Source organism: Schistocerca piceifrons, chromosome 9, assembly GCF_021461385.2.
Source record: "Schistocerca piceifrons isolate TAMUIC-IGC-003096 chromosome 9, iqSchPice1.1, whole genome shotgun sequence".
In the NCBI taxonomy this organism is placed as follows: Eukaryota; Metazoa; Arthropoda; class Insecta; order Orthoptera; family Acrididae; genus Schistocerca; species Schistocerca piceifrons.
Window position 1 is genome coordinate 174171079 of NC_060146.1, and position 21365 is coordinate 174192443.

At 40.9% G+C, this 21365-nt stretch overlaps 1 protein-coding gene across 3 annotated transcripts in view; it reads left to right on the top strand.

Annotated features, from left to right (window-relative positions):
• Positions 1–21365, top strand: part of LOC124717019 (interference hedgehog-like) — a 597210-nt gene that overhangs the window by 564058 nt on the left and 11787 nt on the right. For 2 of the 3 annotated variants that reach the window (XM_047243672.1, XM_047243673.1), the window contains exons 13-14: positions 9037–9255; positions 20017–20180. In XM_047243672.1, coding sequence (XP_047099628.1) covers positions 9037–9255; positions 20017–20180 — 383 coding nt within the window. The remainder of the gene's footprint in view (positions 1–9036; positions 9256–20016; positions 20181–21365) is intronic. The other variant, XM_047243674.1, reaches the window with a different exon arrangement.

Below are 21365 nucleotides of genomic sequence, written 5' to 3' on the forward strand. Positions count from 1 at the left end.
ATGAAGAGCCATCCGTGGAGATTTGTTCTAACTCAGCACATGCTCAATATATCCAACATTTTGTTTCCTAACTTCCTTCAAACGAACACTGAAGTTAGTGATTACCCTACGGCACATGTCTTCCGTAATTTCACTGCAAGCTTGAAGAATAAGTCTTCTGAGCGCCATTAAATCACGTGGACGTTTTGGGAAAATTTTTTCCTTTAGGTACCCCCAAAGAAAAAAGTCTGGACTATTGAGGGGCCAACTTTGTCCGTCATTGAAGCGACCTGGAAACATGAGTGAAATGATCCACATGTCGAAATGCTCGTGTAAAAACTCCAACACAGTGTTTGCAGTATGTGGCCCTGCTCCATCTTGCATGAACCACTGCATTTTGAAGGGCAAGGTAGTTGCAAGAAGCTGTGCAATGAAGCTATTGCAAAGCATGCTCAAATAACACTCGCTGTTCACAGTTTCTTCAAAGAGAAAGGGTCCGATAAGTCCGTGACCGGAAATTGCTGCCCATGCTGTAATCCTCGGAGCATAATGTTGTTGTTTGTGAAGCACTTGTGGGTTTTCAGTGGCCCAAAAGCATGTATTTTGTTTGTTAACCACACCGTCTAAATGAAAATGCACCTCATCTGAAAACGAAACGTTTCTTCCCTATCTTCCGCCCACTGAGCAAACAGTAGTCTCTGCTGCTTGTGTTCTTCAGTGAGCTTCTGTGCACAGGTCATCTTGTATGGGTACATATGGAGGTAACTTTCAAGAATGCATTGAACAGAGCGTCTGGATATTCCCAGTTGCACTGCTGCCTTTCTACACAAATTTCAGGGACTTCTCTGTACAGCAACTCGTACCGCTTCAATATTCTCTGGTGAACAAACAGGCTTAGGCCGAGGTCACTTCGCTTCCAATACTGTTTCTTCCTGTACAAATTACACCTGGAAAGATGACATCCATTTTGATCTGGTGATGGCATATGCCATTTGGGGGACAGTAGATGTACTGATAATGGTTTCAGCATTGTGTGCCAGCAGATAGTGTAGTGGCATAGCTACCGGAGTGCCATCTGTGTCTACCCTTTAATAGGAAATGCTTATGGCCAGAAGGTGCAGTGTGGTGCAAAGATCTGAAGCAAGCATGCAACCATATCATGGAGATGCACTCGTGTCTCCTACAGCCAACTGAATGACTTGGAAAGAGGTCAGATTGAGGTCTTCTGAGTCGTGGGCTGGTCCTTTCAGAGAATAACCTCCAAAGCTGGAACCATATCATGGAGATGCACTCATGCCTCCTACGGCCAACTGAATGACATGGAAAGAGGTCAGATTGTGGTCTTCTGAGTTGTGGGCTGGTCCTTTCAGAGAATAATCTCTAAAACTGGATGTGCTGCATCATTTGTGCAACAGTGCTGGTATAGGTGGGCACATGAATGTGCTGACACAAGTAGATGAATTTCTGGACTTCCACGCCTGCCAGGATCATCAAATTGTAGGGGCAGGAGTGGCAGATCATACAGCTACCACAGCACAGATAAGAGAACTTGTGAGCCCAGATGTGTCAACCCAAACTGTTGCAAACTGGTTACTGACAGTGGGACTTTGGGCACATACACCTCTAGCTCGTCTTCCACGTGCACCACAGCATCAACGTGCATGGCTTGACCAGTGCCATCAGAGGATCACTTGGAAGATGGAATGGCATGCTGTTGTCTTCAGCGATAAAAGCAATTTCTGCTTGCACGCAGGTGTCAGTCGTTTGCGGGTATGGCATAGACCTGGAGAACGCTGTCTCACAGACTGCATTCATCCAGGACACCCTGTCCCCATCCCAGACCTTATGGTCTGGGGCGCGGTAAGCTACAACTCTCATTCACCTTTGGTGTTTCTGTAAGGGAAGCTAGATAGTACTCGATATGTCCAGAATGTTGTCAGACCTGTTCTTGCAAGAGGAAGGTGCTGTGTTGTTCCAACAGGGTAATGCTCACCCAGAAACTGCCTGTGAAGCCCAATGTGCTCTGCAAGACATGCAGTAATTTCTGTAGCCAGCACTATCTCCATACTTGTCTCCAATTGATCATGTGTGGGATATCATGGACGAGAAGTGATTTATGCAACTCATCAAACAAAAACTCTTGCAGAATTACATAAACAGTTCAAGCAGGCATGACATGACATTTCCTAGGACAGTATTCACCCTCTGTACGATTGACTGGATGCCATAGTCAGCACCCATACTGCCACCTATATAGTAATTTTTGTTGTATCTATCTGCAACTCAGCATCTCTGTTATATGATGAGTACATTCCATCCTGGATTTTCCTATGTTGTAATATGAGTGTTTCAGCAGGGGGTTGATAGATTGTACCTCTGAACCGTTTGTGATATTGATCTGTGTATGTAATCATTTCTTGTACTCCATATGCACCATTGCAACAATAAATCATGAGTGAACTGGAAATCTCTAAAAGGGTGTGCAGTGTGGTGGGGTTTAATTTTTGCCATCAAGTCTGGTTGTACTGCTCTCTTGCAATAGGTCCACCTACCTCAGTACAGCATCAGTTTACCATGCCATTTCTCTGCAAATGTAGGTACTATTAGTATGTCGAAAAAGCAGCATTGATAAAATGATGCCTATACTTACGTTGCAAAGTCTGTGTAACTCTAGTAGCCAGCTATCCTGTAAATACACTACTGGAAATGGAAAAAAGAACACATTGACACCGGTGTGTCAGACCCACCATACTTGCTCCGGACACTGCGAGAGGGCTGTACAAGCAATGATCACACGCACGGCACAGCGGACACACCAGGAACCGCGGTGTTGGCCGTCGAATGGCGCTAGCTGCGCAGCATTTGTGCACCGCTGCCGTCAGTGTCAGCCAGTTTGCTGTGGCATACGGAGCTCCATCGCAGTCTTTAACACTGGTAGCATGCCGCGACAGCGTGGACGTGAACCGTATGTGCAGTTGACGGACTTTGAGCGAGGGCGTATAGTGGGCATGTGGGAGGCTGGGTGGACATACCGCCGAATTGCTCAACACGTGGGGCGTGAGGTCTCCACAGTACATCGATGTTGTTGCCAGTGGTCGGCGGAAGGTGCACGTGCCCGTCGACCTGGGACCGGACCGCAGCGACGCACGGATGCACGCCAAGACCGTAGGATCCTACGCAGTGCCGTAGGGGACCGCACCGCCACTTCCCAGCAAATTAGGGACACTGTTGCTCCTGGGGTATCGGCGAGGACCATTCGCAACCGTCTCCATGAAGCTGCGCTACGGTCCCGCACACCGTTAGGCCGTCTTCCGCTCACGCCCCAACATCGTGCAGCCCGCCTCCAGTGGTGTCGCGACAGGCGTGAATGGAGGGACGAATGGAGACGTGTCGTCTTCAGCGATGAGAGTCGCTTCTGCCTTGGTGCCAATGATGGTCGTATGCGTGTTTGGCGCCATGCAGGTGAGCGCCACAATCAGGACTGCATACGACTGAGGTACACAGGGCCAACACCCGGCATCATGGTGTGGGGAGCGATCTCCTACACTGGCCGTACACCACTGGTGATCGTCGAGGGGACACTGAATAGTGCACGGTACATCCAAACCGTCATCGAAGCCATCGTTCTACCATTCCTAGACCGGCAAGGGAACTTTCTGTTCCAACAGGACAATGCACGTCTGCATGTATCCCGTGCCACCCAACGTGCTCTAGAAGGTGTAAGTCAACTACCCTGGCCAGCAAGATCTCCGGATCTGTCCCCCATTGAGCATGTTTGGGACTGGATGAAGCGTCGTCTCACGCGGTCTGCACGTCCAGCACGAACGCTGGTCCAACTGAGGCGCCAGGTGGAAATGGCATGGCAAGCCGTTCCACAGGACTACATCCAGCATCTCTACAATCGTCTCCATGGGAGAATAGCAGCCTGCATTGCTGCGAAAGGTGGATATACACTGTACTAGTGCCGACATTGTGCATGCTCTGTTGCCTGTGTCTATGTGCCTGTGGTTCTGTCAGTGTGATCATGTGATGTATCTGACCCCAGGAATGTGCCAATAAAGTTTCCCCTTCCTGGGACAATGAATTCACGGTGTTCTTATTTCAACTTCCAGGAGTGTATCTTATAATAATTTTCGGGAGGAAGGTAGTTGGTTCATTCCTTTTGTAAAATGTCAAAATTCTAATACAAATCTTTTTACTTCCTTTAGCTCATAGGAAAAAAACCTGCCTTCAAGTCCAAGATCACTGTTCTCAGTTAACAGTTCATGCAATCCAGATCACACGCAAAGCAACCAGAAATATACATAAGTCCGACCCGAATAATTATGCGATTTCACAATCACAGTTCAACTACTAATAGTGAGTTTCACTCTCAATCCTTTTCAGTGGATTTCTTTAACAGAAACTGCTCGCCAAATATTCCATATGTGAATACAAAACATGCTATGTGGAATTTACACACAGGCCAAAAGTTCACACGCGGCTAACTTTCCAACAAAACAATTACAAAACTTCCTGCTTTCAACAAACTGTTCAAAAATGCAACTGTTTTCATGGCAACACAATCTAGACATGAGAAACCAGTTATTTCTTCATTTTACACAAAATAAAAACTGAAATGTTCAACATGACCTGCACATCCAATAGCTGACTAGTGACTCCCTCAGATGCTGTTTCTTCCTCAGCATATCCATCTAGCAGTGCCCGGGAACTTCTTAACTCTGATTGGTCAATCATTTAGGCTGGCCAGTCAGAAGAATTGTTCGAGATATTTCTCACACCAAAACTGGCCTGCACCAATCATTATTCACAGATGCATTTATGTCATTCCAACATGCAGATACTAATATAACATTTAATAAAACCAAATGAAAAGAAAATTAATCTTGGAATAAATTTAGAATATGATTTTACTTTCAACTGTTATTCTGGCTGCCTCCTTACAAAAGCAAGCACACTTAGACATATGTCATTAGCAAAGTGGGCACAAACATCTTTCCCACACTATGATTACACAATGTATTGCATAAATTTAAGCCAAGGATCGACACATTAAGAACTTGATATGTTTATCTTTGTGCTGTATCTTCATGTTTATCTTTGTTTCATCATTTTTGGAATCAGTAATGTACCTGAAAATGAATTTATAACCTGAAACCTAGGTTGTGCTGTAACCATGATAAAATTTGTGAAACAAGGCAAAAAACAGTGTTGGTTTAGTTAATTTACAATGTTTCACCAAGAACCCACAGTTTATTCAATTAAAATTTCCCATTAGATAAGCATGGAGGTCACATTTTGAGATAATTTTACAAAATACCACGTTTGTGTAATGATTACTGAAAGATAATGCCTTCTGCACTAACCATAGCCTTACACTACATAGAACTCAATATCAAATCTCACACTATCAGCCACAAAAAGAAAGAGAAATGGAGAATTAGGAACCTTGTAACATTTAGTATAGTATAACAGTTATTAAGTTTGTTGCATGTTTACTCAGAGTGTAACCATGTGGAGTCATCACTAAGGTGTGTGTTTCACCCTGTCAGTGGTTGTTTGATATTTGGATGTTAACATGTCTGATATGCTCCTCTCACCACATCATATATAGATTATGTTCACTACACTGTCATTTCGTGAAGGTGGCCATAAAATTGGATGGTAGTAAGTCTTATAGGGGAAGGGGAAAAACAGGTTGTATTCCAAATGTATTATGGTGATAATATGCTGGGTTTTGCCCATAGGTTCTGGAGCGAGTGTTTACCCTAAGATTTTGTACAGTAAAACTTGCTCAAAATGGGAACACATGGGACTGAAACAATTTTCCAAATTGGACAAGTTTCTGGATTACACAAAACTCATTAGCCTACTTAAAATTGGGCAGGTATCATGCACAAAAGTATAAATTTGTAATTATGCACATATTTATGTACCTTCATCCATTCACAGTAGATGTTCATTTACTGTATATTGTACAACAGAACACTAGACTGTACAGAAATTGATAAATAACACAGCATATATGTATTGTTGTACATACATATTATTCTTGTGTTTATTTTCCTTACATTTCACTTTTTTGCCTATGTTTTCATGTTCAGATATATTTATTCTGCACAATTTTTTGCATTATACAGCGGTTCCAACAGCTTGGGAGGATTTGTGTGTGCTGCAGGCATGCTAATTTTTTTAGGGATATCATTTTGCTCCTGTTCTTCTCCCTTTGTTTCTTTTCTGTTCATCTTGTGTTGTGGATTTCTATTAAATATGTTGCTGAATTAGAGTGAGTTGACAGGAAGCTATTGCTTCAAATGTTGCTTTCTGCACTACATGGAATTTTTTGCATTTTAATTAATTCACTGTCAGGTTGTACAGTGTTGTCTTCCGTTGTGTTGCTACTCTTTTCTGCACGTTCTCAGCTTCCCCACACTCTTCATGTCACATGATGTGGTGATTAGCTATGAAACTGCCAAGCCATTCTGTGGATGTCAAACTCCTTACTTCCAAGCTCTTTAGCAACTTCCAGAACCTCATTCTGCAATGTGGTTCCTGACGTAAGTATTTTTTGCTCGCACGCTTACAAACCCTTCCCACATCATCTTGTTAATGTCTTCATTATCCATCTTCTTCCCTTTCATTTGCCCGTTCCCTTTCATCCACCTTATCCCTGTTTACTGCTTTTCAGTGCACCATCATTTCGTGCACAGGAAGTCTCTTTCTCATACACCTTGACTACCTTAATCTTTTTGTTAAATGTTACTGACACATACTTTTTGTTCGACATCATGTTGCCGGTATCACTTAAACTGCTCCTAGTCAACTGAAATTGACAGGAGATAATGCATACAGTGTATTTATTTGGATTTCTTGACCTTGCTGGGTAAAAGCATTGTTTAACCGGACAACATCCACCTATCTCACTGCTCTTATTGCAGCAGAGTGTTCGTAAGTGCACAACAATGTCCTGGTGTGCTCCAGCATGCATCAGTAATAATGAAAATTGAGAAAAGCTGACAAAGGAGCGAACCATTTCCTTTGGTGTATCGACACTGTGCCCAACTTGTTCGTTGTTGTGCAGTTTGATGCCCACACCCACAATGCCACCCTATGTTGATAACTCTTTTTCCTAGTTTTGCACTGCTCAACAGCATTGTAATGCCTGAACAGTTTTTGTGTTAAAAGTAGTGTCCTTTTAGAATTGTGAATAACTAATGAATACTGAAATACAGTAGTGCTGTATAAGCTGTTTTCCACATTATACAATGATTTATTAGTCAAGTCTTAAAATTTTCATTCCATTTACATGTTAGGCATTTTCTGCTTTATGTGAAATATTAGCGTATGAAAGTGTATTGAATGCGTCGGGACTGAAATACTTATATGGTTTGGGCAGATTTCTAAATTATACACGTTCCGCTTTGATCAAGTTTTACTGTATTTATTATGTTTGAGGTTGAATGTAATATTCACATTTTATAAAATTTAATTGCATTACCTTATGATGGGTTATGATATATTGTTTGGTTGTATGGATACTACATCCCTTTCATAAATCAGCTCATACAAGAGAATATGACCCATAACAGAGGAGGTTTTTATTACAAAAATTTGACTTGCAATACTTGTGAAGTACCAAACACATATGCTATAACTTGCATTGATGAGATTACCAATTCTCTCCATCTTCTTCCTTTTGTGATTGATACATGTTGTTTGGTCAGTAGTTCTATGTGGAATAGGACCGCTGTTGGTGCCAGTGGTATTATCTCTTAGTAATTATTGTACATTCATGGTATTTTGTCAAATTTTCCCAAAACATGATGTCAGTGCTACTATACTGGAAGGTGCTAAAAATTTTAGTAATTATTTAATTGATTTTCATTGTTGCAGTTTGTGTTCATAAATACTAAATATAAATAGACCTTATTTGTAGAAGATTTTTATGTACAGGCACATCTGAAGATGAAATTTTCAGTATAAAATTGATTATGTAAATTAAAAAATAAATAAATAATAAGAAACATTGAAATTTCAGTCAGTGTATTTTAATTTTACCTTTCATTCTATTAGTAACCCCCCCCCCCCCCACACACACACACAAACTCACTCTCTCTCTCTCTCTCTCTCTCTCTCTCTGCTTCTCTCTCCACTGTCTTGTTATTTAGAATTAAAAAAAAAAAAAACTTAACAGTCTGTCCTTGGCAGCCAGAGACAGTGGTCCTGTGTGTGAGAATTGTATTTGTGTGAATGTGTGTTTGTTTTCGAATTCAGAAAAAGGCTGTTTGGCTGAAAGGAATAATTTCAGGACTAAACGTAACAAACCAGTGAACAACTTCCCCTTACAATGGATTTTACTTTAAAACATGTAGTGTCTGTTCCACTAATGTATAGCCAAAGGTAATAAGGAAAATTACCATGTTATAAATACCATTTACCATTTAAAAAACAGCTAAAGTAGCTATCAAAACATGGAATTACATTTTCTATTTTCATTCATTTGCATCTTGTGGCATCATATTCTGAAGTAACTCTTCATGAGGAACGAAGTGTTTGTTGCACAGAAATGTGCAATTTGTGATGTCCATTCTAAAAACTCTCAGACACCTCTTTCAACAGTTGGACATACTAACAACCTCATGGTACATTTATTTCCTTGTGAAATTTGTTGGCAACTGTCAATTTCAATTCAAAAACATCAGTAACATTCACAAATATAATACTAGAAGGGGAAATGATTTACATTACCCATTCCTCAGTCTTAGTGTGGCAGAGAAAGGATTGACATATGAGGAATTTGAGGTTAGTGTCATTGACAAAGATTTTTAAAAAAGATTTGAGTGCTTTCTAGTATGCTGGAATAATGAATGGCTGTTTCAATGCTGCCCTCACAACTATTGTACAGAAAAACATTCTCCCTGTAACTACATTCTGAGTGACAAATGATTGCTAGAGAGAAAATGCGCTGAGCTAGCATGTCTTCAATTGCACAATTAATTTTGAAACAACAGACTGCTACTCACAACTGAGTCACATAACTCCCCTGCTCTGTTGCAGCTCTGCCCGTGACAGAGCCACCAGTTTCCGGAGCAGACAGCACCGTGGACGGGGCCAACAGTGCACAGGTGCTGGTAAAGACGGTGGAGGCGAGCGGGGCGGGCACCCTCTATCTCGCCGTCGGCTGCAGCGTGGGCGTGATCGTCGTCGTGTTGGTGGCAGCTACCGTCGTCTGGCTGCTCTACCGTCGGAAGGTCTCTGCGAGGGCTGGAGAGCGAGGTTGGTATACTGATATTCTGAGGCATAATCATTGCTGTGTGTAGGACTGACAAATGAGGCATTTTAAAAACTGAAATACACACTATAAATGTTCCACAATAACAATTATTTTGTATTTTGTTGTGAACCAACTTTCAGCTTTCTTCACCATCATCAGACAACTTCCCATATTTCAGCTTATAAGATGCACTTTTTTTCCTTCAAAAATAGGCCCCAAAACTGAATGTGTCTTACATGCGGATAGCAAGTTAAGGTACATCTACATATATGTGGATACTCTGCTAATCACATTTAAGTGCCTGGCAGAGGGCTCATTGAATCATCTTCACAATAATTCTCTATTATTCCAGTCTCAAACAGCGTGTAGAAAAATCAAACACCTATACCTTTCTGTGCAATCTCTGATTTCCCGTATTTTGTTATGATGATTGTTTCTTCCTTTGTAGGTCAACAAAATGTTTTCACATTCAGAGGAGAAAGTTGGTGAATGAAATTTCGTGGGGAGATTCTACCTTTGTTTTAATTATGTCCACCCCAAAACCTGTATCATGTCAGTGACACTCTCTCTTCTATTTTGTGACAATACAAAACGTGCTGCTCTTCTTGGAACTTTCTCTATGTACTTCATTAATCCTATTTGGTAAGGATACCACACTGCACAGCAGTACTCTAAAGAGGACAGACAAGTATAGTGTAGCCAATCTCTTTAGCAGATCTGTTACATTTTCTAAATGTTCTGCCAATAAAATGAAATCTTTGGATTGCCTTCTTCACAACAATTTCTGTGTGTTCTTTCCAGTTTAAGTTATTCATAATTGTAATTCCTAGGCATTTAGTTAAATTTATGGCCTTTGGACTTCACTGATTTAACGAGTAGCTGAAGTTTACTGGATTCCTTTTAGCACTCATGTGAATGGTCTCACACTTTTTATTATTTAGGGTCAATCACCAATTTTCAGACCATACAGATATCATTCCTGAATTGTTTTGCAATTTGTTATGATCTTCTGATGACTTTACTAGATGATAAATGACAGCATCATCTGCAAACAACCTAAGATGGCTGCTCAGATTGTCTTAAAAATTGTTTATACAGATAAGGAAGAGTTGAGGCCCTGTAACACTGCCTTGGTGAACACCATAAATCACTTCTGTTTTACTCGATGACTTTCCTTCAATTACTACAAACTGTGACCTCTCTGACACGAAATCACGAATCCAGTCCCATAACTGAGATAATATTCCATAATCATGCAATTTCACTACAAGCCACTAGTGTGGTACACTGTCTAAAGCCTTCCAAAAACCTAGAAATATGGAATCAATTTGAAATTTCCTATCAGTAGCACTGAACACTTCATGTGAATAAAGAGGTAGTTGTGTTTCACAAGAATGATGTTTTCTAACTCCGTGTTGAATGTGTGTCAACAGACCATTCTCTTTGATGTAATGCATAAGGTTCAAACACAATGTATGTTCCAAAATCCTGCAGCATATTGATATTAATAATAGGGGCCTATAATTTAGTGGATTTCACATACTGTATTTACTCAAATCTAAGCCGCACTTTTTTTCCTGTCTTTGTAATCCAAAAAACCGCCTGCGACTTAGAATCGAGTGCAAAGCAAGTGGAAGTTCTGAAAAATGTTAGTAGGTGCCGCCACAACTAACTTCTGCCGTCGAATATATGTAGCATGCTTTGTAGACACAAAGATAAATACTGGCGCCAAAACCTCTGCATCAATAAATAAATTTTAAAAAAGGTGGAAGTCGAGCTTTTTTTCTCCGTCCCGAGTTTCGACCATTTTCATACATTATCCAACGAAGTAAATACAAATTCCATATTGTTCATCTTCGAATGTAGCAGAATTTCAATGTACTACGAAAATACGACTGGCAAGACTGTTTGGGATGTTTGTCAACATGGCCAACTCTACGTTCTGAATTTTTTCCTACCTGTGAGAAGAGATGGTTGCTAATAGGAACCTGATGAAATGTGAATCACATGCACTATTCTCTTCACCATAAGAATAATACGAATATAAACATTTTGCCATGTATTCTTTCGTGTTTGCTGCTATCTCATTTAAATCCTGTCTGCCTAATAAACTACAAAACTAGAGCAAGACAACAGCAAACGCGGAAGAATATATGTATCGTGTCATGTTTATATTCGTATTATTTTTATGCCTAATAGTGATACAGTCAGAAATGAAGCACGGCAACTGAATAGATTTTTAAATCTAAGATGACTAATTTCTGTGCAGAATTTGATGTACTAAAGAAGCGGCCGCAAAGATTTTCAAACGGAGAAAAATTTTCGCCTAACTCTCGTTCAGAACATGTTCTGTCATACACAGTCTATTATTTCGTTCTTGTTGATCATTATCAAAGAAAGCAGCAGTGTAAGTAACAACAAATAGCAGTCTCTTGCCATTGTTTCGCTAATGAGACGATTCATCTCTTTTTTTTTTTTTTTTTTTTTTTTAAATTGTAAATGGCGGTAGCGCACACAAAAGCAAGCCATGCCGCGAGCGGCGACAAGCCGTAAACACGCACTATCAGAATGCGACAAACATTGCATGACACAGTACAGTAATGCATTTTCAGCTTACAGTGGCGTAAACACCTATAACAAAGAAAACGGCACTTATCAGATCAAAGCAAAATAAGCAATCGATTCAAACCAGACGAAGCACGTGAAAAAGGAAGGGTACCCGTATAAATACTGACGGAGCGCCCGATGCATAGTTTTGTGGCGATGTTCGTAGCGACAAACACTTGGCTGTAGAAATGGCTTACGAAGTCACCGCCACACTTTTAATAGCGGGCCGACCGGTCCGCTGGAACAGTAAACAGAAAGATGAAAGCCCAAACACTCATATTAAATAAAAGTCGGTACTTATCTTTTATTAATGAAGATACAGTAACACAATAGTGAACTCGGTGTCTACAGAAATCTGTCTAGTTCGAGTCGGAGCGGCTAGGTCAGCGTCGGCTGACGACAAACAACAACTCTGCCGCGATGAACACACAACTGACTAGTAAGTACACAATTCGGTGGCGAGTATACAACTGAGCGGCGAATACAGAACTGTCCTAGCACTCGCGACTCCAGCGCTTAAGAAGCCAGAAGCCAGCGGTGGCGCGCGCAGGCTTGCGGTGATTTGCTGTCTCGCTGGCGCTGCTTATGCGGACGGCGTCCGAACTTTGATGCTGCCAACCTTTTGGCAGCGGGCTCGGGTGGCATTACTGGCTAGGACATAACACATAGCAATGACTACCTGGTAAAGCTTAACTGCTAAGCTTACGACTTGAACCAAAACTACTGTAGCTGTATCGTCATTCATTCGACCTAAATTGTGTCTCATATTACAATGGACCAACTTCTTTTAGATTTGGAGGTGCGGCCTAAAACTTTTCTCTCCCCTTGAATTTCGAGTCTCAAATTTCTGGTGTGGCTTAGATTCGGGAATTTTTTTTTTCCTTTATTTCGAGTCTCATTTTTCAAGTGCGGCTTAGATTCGAGTGCGGCTTAGATTCGAGTAAATACGGTGCTACCTTTCTTGAATGAGGTAGGTACCTACAAGCTCCATTTCTTAAAAGTTTCTATGTTTTGACTTGAAGAAATTCATTCTTCATTTCCTTGTGAATTTTGAGCATTTAAGTTGTACAGAGTTCAGTGGATGCACATGTGCTGTCGTTAATGGTTTTTATATAGTTTGTTCAAGCTCCAGTGACTGTGTTTAGTGTGGAGACCTGTTTGTGTTGTACCTATATTGTGGTTTTATTTGCAAACTGTGGCTGAAAAATGACATTGCTGTATGGTTGCGTTTAAGCTGGAAGTGATTGCATTTGCTAAATAGCATGGAAATAGGACTGCAGAAAGGCACTTCAGGCCACCTACAACTGAAAAAATGATAAGAACTTGGCAGAATCAGGAAGATGTTTTAAAAAAAGCACCTTGCACCAAACAAAATCTAAGAAATTGAGCTATTAAATGGTCAAAACTTGTCAGGACTCAATACTCGGATTTTAGAGAACAGAATTTCATTTTCTATGAAAATGATCATTCATAAAGCGAAAGCAATATCCACTAACAAAGTGATTGCCAACTTTACTGGATCCAGATCATGATGTTCATGATTTGGATCAACGCATGGTGTTCAAGATTTATGAAGAAGTATCAACCTTGCACGCAGACCAAGACAAAAACATCACAGAAGATGCAAGCTGAACCAAAACCAAATTATTGGGTCTCATCGATTTGTCATTAATGCAAGGAAAAGAGAAAAGTTTGAATTTTCACAGAATGGAAACACAAACAAGACTCTGCTAACCGTTGATGAGACTTGTAATGGAACTACGGGTTCCAAGGGCACAAAAAATATTATTGTTAAAACTGCAATATTATGAAAAGGATACATTGCTACTCACCATACAGCAGAGATGCTGAGTCACAGATTGGCACAACACAAACTAATAGGCTTTTGGCCAAAAAGATTGCATCGCAATCAGTTAAAACACACACACACACACACACACACACACACACACACACACACATGACCCCAGTCTCTGGCTGCCGAGGCCAGATCGGCCTATAATGTATAATTCCAGTGAAGGCCTTTTTGGCCAAAAGCTTATTTGTCTGACAGTCTTTTTGTCATGCCTATCTGTTACTCAGCAACTCTGCTATATGGTGAGTAGCACTGTGTCCTTTTCATGATACTGTCATTATTCCAGCCTGGATTTTTCATTGTTTGATTGTTAAAACTTCATATCATGAAAAGACTAATTACACAGTCATTTTATCCTGCTGTGCTGATGGGCAAATTTGCTGTCCCTTTTGATTTTTAAAGGAAAGATGCTTCCTAAGGAACAATTACTGAAAGAAGTACTGGTGTTTGTTTGTATACACAATAAAGGCTGGATGGATGGAGGAGGAATGAGATTGTGAATAGATAAAAATTAGTCAAGGTGGCCTGGAGGCCTACTGAAGAAGCCTACCCTTTTAGTATGGGATCACTTTTGTTCTCACTGAACAAAAGACAATAGACTGAATGCATTGAAGACTCAGTTAGTTGTAATTCTAGGAGGACTAACTAATTTACATCACCCATTAGACGAATGTATCAACAAATCATTTAAGGGACATATGAAGGAGGAGTGGAACAGATTGATGCAATCTACAGATTTTGAAATTACATCATTAGGAAGAAGGAAGAAACCTAGCATTTCTCAAGTTTGTGAGTCGAGCGAGTCAAAGCTTCATGGGACTTTATAAAAGCTGAAACAATGATGAAATCATTTAAAAAATATGGAATCAGCAATCCACTGAGTATTACAATGGATAATTTATTGTATGAGGCTTCAGATTCTGACATGGGGGCATCAAGTATTTCTTCCTTCAGCACTAAGGATGAATTGTGCGGATTTGAGGACAAAAATTAAAAGGTTTGCACTTTTTCCTACTTATATTGCCTAGACACTATGTGTATGTGTACATATGTGTTATTATTGTTTTGCAGTAGATGTATTAAGTGAGAAACTTTTTCCCAAAAATAGTCTAAAAAAGCGGTGTGCGTCTTTTACACTGGTGCATCTTAGGCAGCAGTAAATGTGGTAAGACTTACAGATAGTTGATATAACATCAGTGGAAGCTTCTGGCTGTAAACAGACTGTTATTCCAAAGATGTATGACATTTGGAGTTTATGCAGGCATATGAAAAACACAGAACTGGAATGCTTCAATTTGACATGGGAACAAAAAAAGAAATATTATTTAATGATATACTGAACTTTTGTGTAGGTGCATAATCATTAGACGTTACATATCATTGGACGCGACAGTCTTTGTTCAGTTATGCTGATGTGTGGACTGTCTGTTCATTCTTAAATTATCTCACAATGACTTAGAAAGCCAGTGCACAACAAAATATACATAAGTATTATTGTGGAACATTAATACTATGTGTTTCAATTTTTAATATGTCTGTGCTCTTCCAGGCGCCAACAGAGTAGCCCGTAAATGTTACCAAAATATTTTCATCACAGATATTTAGGACACTATCTTCACCCTCTTACTTCCATATACTTTACCAGAGACAACACATTTATTGTATTGATTAAAAAGAAATGGAGGCAGAACAACAATGCAGTCATTGTCGTAATGTGGAAGTAAAAGTAAGTGGAGTGATTTATCTGATGTCGAAAAGAGCAGGATCATTGGCTTTCAGGTCAATAGTGGAAGCATGGACAGTGCCCTTTTGTCGTGCATGGTATACTTTAATTGTGGTGACATGCAGACAGTTCTGAACTGGTAGTCACCAGATGGGGGAAGAATGTTCTGACATGTAAGAACCTGGAGCAAATGTGTGTATCATTTGAATGCAGTCCCAGATGTTCAGCACAGTGAGATGCACAAACATTACAACTGCTGCAATGTGCATTGAGCTGCTTACTGGTTGATTTACCGTGTAGCAGAGATGCTGAGTCGCAGATAGGCATAAGAAAAAGGCTATCACACAAAAAGCTTTAAGCCAGTAAGGTCTTCATGAAAAATAGACAACAGACACACACACTCACAAAAATGCAACTCACACACATGACTGCAGTCCCAGGCAACTAAAACCATACTGCGAGCAGCAGCACCAGTGCATAGTGGGAGTGGCAACTGGTGGGGCAAAAGAGGAGGCTGGGGCAGTGCGGGGGAGGGATAGTATGGTAGGGGTGGTGGACAATGAAGTGCTGCAGGTTAGATGGAGAGCAGGGAGAGATGGGGAGGGAGGGGGGGGGATAGCGAAAAGGAGATAAGTAAAAAGACTGGGTGTGATGGTGGAATGATGGCTGTATAGTACTGGAATGGGAACAGGGAAGGGGCTGGATGGATGAGGACAGTGACTAGCCGGCCAGGCCGAGCAGTTCTAGGTGCTTCAGTCCGGAACCATGCGGCTGCTACGATCGCAGGTTTGAATCCTGCCTTGGGCATAGATGTGTGTGATGTACTTACGTTAGTTAGGTTTACGTAGTTCTAAGCCTAGGGGACTGATGACTTCAGATGTTAAGTCCCCTAGTGCTTAGAGCCATTTGACAGTGACTAACAAAGGCTGAGGCTAAGAGGGTTACGGGAACATAGGATGTATTGTAGGGAAATTTCCCACCTGCGCAATTCAGGTAAGCTGGTGTTGCTGGGAAGCATCCATATGGCACAGGCTGTGAATCAGTCATTGAAATAAAAGAGAGGATGAAAAAAGGTTAGAAGCATTTGAGATGTGGATGTGGAGGAGAATGGAGAGAATAAGTTGGATGGAAAGGGTTGGTGAGAGAAGATGTCTGCTAAAGGTTGTAAGAGAAAGGAAAAGGAACTGGTTGGGACATTCATTGAGAAGGGAGTGCTTGCTAGTAGATGCTTTGGAAGGATTGGTTTGTGGGAGAAGACTGAGAGGAAGAAGGAGATACAAGGTGATAGACGACATAAAGGGAAGAGGAAATCATACAGACCTGAAGAGGATGGCAGAAGACCGGACAGCCTGGAGAACTACCATGTGAAAACCTGCCTTTAGGCAGAACACTGATGATGATGATGATGAAATAAAAGATGTCATGTTTGGCAGCATACCCAGCAACAAGGTGGTCCACTTGTTTCTTGGCCACAGTTTGTTGGTGGCCATTCATGTGGACAGACATCTTGCTGGTTGTTATGCCCACATGGAATGCAGCACAGTGGTTGCAGCTTAGCTTGTAGATCACATGACTGGTTTCACAAGTAGCCCTGCCATTGCTAGGGTAGGTGATGTTTGTGACTGGACTGGAGTGGGTGGTGGTGGGAGGATGTATGGGACAGCTCTTGCATCTATCTCTACTACAGGGGTATGAGCCATGAAGTGAGGGGTTGGGAGCAGGGGTTGTGTAAGGATGGACGAGTGTATTGTGCAGGTTCATTGGACGCAGAATACCACTGTGGGAGGGGTGGGAAGAATAGCGGACAGGACATTTCTCATTTCAGGGTACAATGAGAGGTAGTCTGCTACCCCCCCCCCCCCAAATCTCTCCCCTGCCCTCCATCTAACTTGCAGCACTTCACTGTCCACCACCCCTAACATACTATCTCTCCCCGTCCATGCCCCAGCCTCCTCTTTACCCCCACCCAGTCGCCACTCCCATCATGCACTGGTGCTGCTGCTCGCAGTGTGGTTTCAGACTGCAGTCATGTGTGAGTTGCATTTGCATGAGTGTGTCGTGTGTGTGTGTGTGTGTGTGTGTGTGTGTGTTTTTGACAAAGGCCTTACTGGCCGAAAGCTGTATGTGTGACAGTCTTTTTGTTGTGCCTGTCTGTGAGTCAGCATCTCCACTATATATGGCGAGTAGCAACTTTCCTTTTCATTATATTGGTGCATTCCTTCTTGGATTTTCCATTGTTTGCTTGTTACTGGTTGATTCAAAGTTTCGTCTGCATAAACTGCAGTTGTTCAAGAGCTGAGAGGTGTTGATAGTCCAGACAGACTCTCCAGCTGTACTGACATTCTTGCAATGACCAACAGAGAACCACTGCTTCTCCACAACTGCTGATGTCTCATGAAGCAAAATTTTTAATGACTGGATGTGCTAATAAGCAAAATTGCCAGCACTGATCCCAGTATAATTCATGATATTCATGTGAAAAGCCCCAGGTGAGTCCAAAAGCTGCAGTTCTTTCCCTACTTAATTTACTAGGAATACTTTAAAAGTATGAAGGGCAATTTGTCTTTTATTTATATTGTTTAATACATCAACCACATCGCAAAAATGGACACTGTAAGAAGACAATTTTATCAGTGTGTTTCAGGGCTGAAGATCATGCCTTTCCACTGTGTACAACAATTAAATAATGTCCTCTCTGGAATTGCATAGTGTAACAGAGCATAGCGAACTTCACTAGAGATGCAGATGAAATATTTGTGAAACATGATATGTAATCAGTTGAAATACTTGCCAACAACATTGCTACAGCAGCGACACAAGTTCCCATCAGATCACTGAAGTTAAGCACTGTTGGGCTTGCCTGGGTCACCATCTGAGTCTTCAAGACAGTATGTTTACACGCTTCTGTATATGTATATTATGAATTAATGATATGAATTATGTGTCTGCTTGTGTCTGTATATGTGTGGATGGATATGTGTGTGTGTGCGAGTGTATACCTGTCCTTTTTTCCTCCTAAGGTAAGTCTTTCCGCTCCCGGGATTGGAATGACTCCTTACCCTCTCCCTTAAAACCCAAATCCTTTCGTCTTTCCCTCTCCTTCCCTCTTTCCTGACGAAGCAACCATTGGTTGTGAAAGCTAGTATTTTGTGTGTATGTTTGTGTTTGTTTGTGTGTCTATCGACGTGCCAGCGCTTTCGTTTGGTAAGTCACATCATACAAAAAACAGTAGACGATTAAGGTAGAAAATGAACAAAATCATCACCCTCTTCTTTTTGTGTGGTAGTCTGAAGTTTATTGTGGGGAAAAAAGATGAGGGCTAATCAACTTTCAAAGGCAGGGTATGATGGTGTATCAGCATAATTCTACGCACTGAGAAAATGTATTTTAATAAACCTTTGGCGTTTGATGTTACATGATATAAGCCAAGTATCTGTCTCCAGATTGAAATGATGAACTCTGCAACAGCGGTAATATTCAGGAGGATCAACTTGCGGTTTGATGCTGCCCATCAGCTCTGAGCCATGACAGAGTGGTGTCGTGATGGGTGACATCATGGGTGTGCAGAGTGTTGGTTTGTTTTGCTTGGGAGCATTAATAGTGTCAGTTAATACAGTGTTTGTGGTTTTCATTGGGTCTGTAATGTGTGTTAGAAATTGTGATGGTGTGGGCACATTATTAGAGCTACAGGTTTAGCTACTTGAACAGACTATAAAAAGTTTACACTAATAATCAGTCAGAGCTTAAACTTTATCTTTGGTTGTCCTGGTAATGAAGATAAACACTGATTACAATTTATGTGAACTTGGAATTTCTTATGAATACATCTTCCATTGAAATATAAAATTCTTGTCTGACATGCTGCTTGAGAGATCGAGGCTCAGTTTGTGTGTTAAACTATTATAACTCTGTTTTGTTCATTTCTGAATTTCCATGATTTTTGGTTATCTGTATTGGTATCACTTTTTGGCTTTGTGTAAAAAGGCTTTCAGTTGAGCTATATATGACAAGTGATGTTGTTCACACTAATTTTCTTTTTTTCTTTTACCAACTGCTTTATCAACTTATCTGGTTATTTTTGTTTTGCATATTTTTGTGGTTGTTATTTTAGTTTTTGCAGTTTGTCCCCATTCAAAAGCCTCATTATTCTGTGATTTTCCTGTTAGGCTCAATATTTATTGTTTAGAATTTGTACAATTTTGTAACTTTTGTTTATATTTTTGCACCACAGGAATAGGTGCATTATGGCTGCCATTTTGAAATTTTGTTTGTGTTGCATTTTGAACCTTGTTATGATGTCATTGGTAAAAGTCGATGGGTGTTTCGAAGGCTCTGGTTGATCCAGGTGCAGTATATCTGTTGTCCTGCTGTGAAACATGTGTCCACAGTATTTCCGTGTGTTTTCCTAACGGCCAGTGCTGTACAGTGTATTGCATCAGTTTCTTTGGGAATGTTTTGTGTTGGGAAAAGGAGGTTGCAAATCTAATCATGTTCATTGCAGACACTTCTCAATCAACAGAAAAAAAAAAGTTTCACTCACACTCCACATGCCTTACCTGTACCATTCGCAACACACAGGGAGTGATAGCCGGGACAAATTCCCAGAGATCACGGCGGTTGCCAAGGGCGGGCGCGGGGGTGGCCAGCAGAACGGCCGACCCCCGCAGCGGCTGCCGCAGACACAGCAACCGCTGGCCAACGGGAAGCTCACCATCACCACGAACCCCCTGGCAGAGGCCGAGGTAACTGCACGATTCCTGGCATCCGGCACGGAACCTCGGGAAGATAGACGCAGTGTAACGGAATGTGTAGTTGGAATACTGGAGGTCTTGGGCCTGGAAAAGAAAATTGACTGCATGCCACACTATTATCACTTACATTTTTCAAGTTGAAACTTCCATCCTAGTTAGTGCTCGCGACTATCCGTCTTGTTGCATGTCTCTGTAGTTGTGTAACTCTGAGGAGTTACTGTGGTGATAGTTATGTTACAGGAACTTTGATAAAGATTCCTTATGACTGTAGGTCTTGAGCTGTACTTAGAGATTTTAGTGCATGACCTGTCTTCTTTAGTCATAACCTGTGAACCATTCTCATTGTACACTCTTGTCTGAGAGAAGCCTGATATTTCACATTTCTCCTAAATTTTGTGGAACTCTTGTCACTGGTATTCAAGAATTAATGAGTATATGCATGCATGAGAAGAATTTTGGATGCTGTGTACTGTACACTCTGCTGTTTATCAGAGGCTACAGTTTTGCTCTGCTGGAGAATAATATGTAATGTTTACTCTATTACCTATGTGAATGCAGGTATCAGCAGACTGAATTTGAAATTTTATAATTTATTATTATGTTCTAAATTATATGTGATATAAATATTATTTGTGTACTGGATACAGTGATTGACCTTTACAAGGAGAAAGTAATGGAAAGGGAAAAAATGTAAAATTTGCAATGTTAACAACTTGGCTGCCTGTATCAAGTACTTTAGGTAGTTGTTTTCCAACATTGCACCAATAAGCCTGACCAGCAACCTCTACGGTGTAATGAAAAGATAGCATTGAGTACATCATTTTGGTTGGATTAGACAATCATGCTCTCAACAAGTTGTGATTCAAAGTGAAGGAGCTTTTCAGATACTCAGCCCAAATGGAAAGTGGAACACTACCAAGAATCTTTCCTGAAGTTATTCAGATACCTTCCATGCTTACTATTATCCATCTTTGTTGCAACAAGTGTGGTACATATGGAAAGAAATAGCTTTGAAGTGGACAAATAGTCATCATTTGTTTATTGTGGGAAAAGATAACTAATATGTTTCTCATTAAGTCACCCAACTGTGATGATTTAGTTATAGAAAATGCAAGAAACTACTGAAGGTCAAGTATCTGGTTAGTCTGAAAGTTTATTAAGGCCAGTTTCAATTAG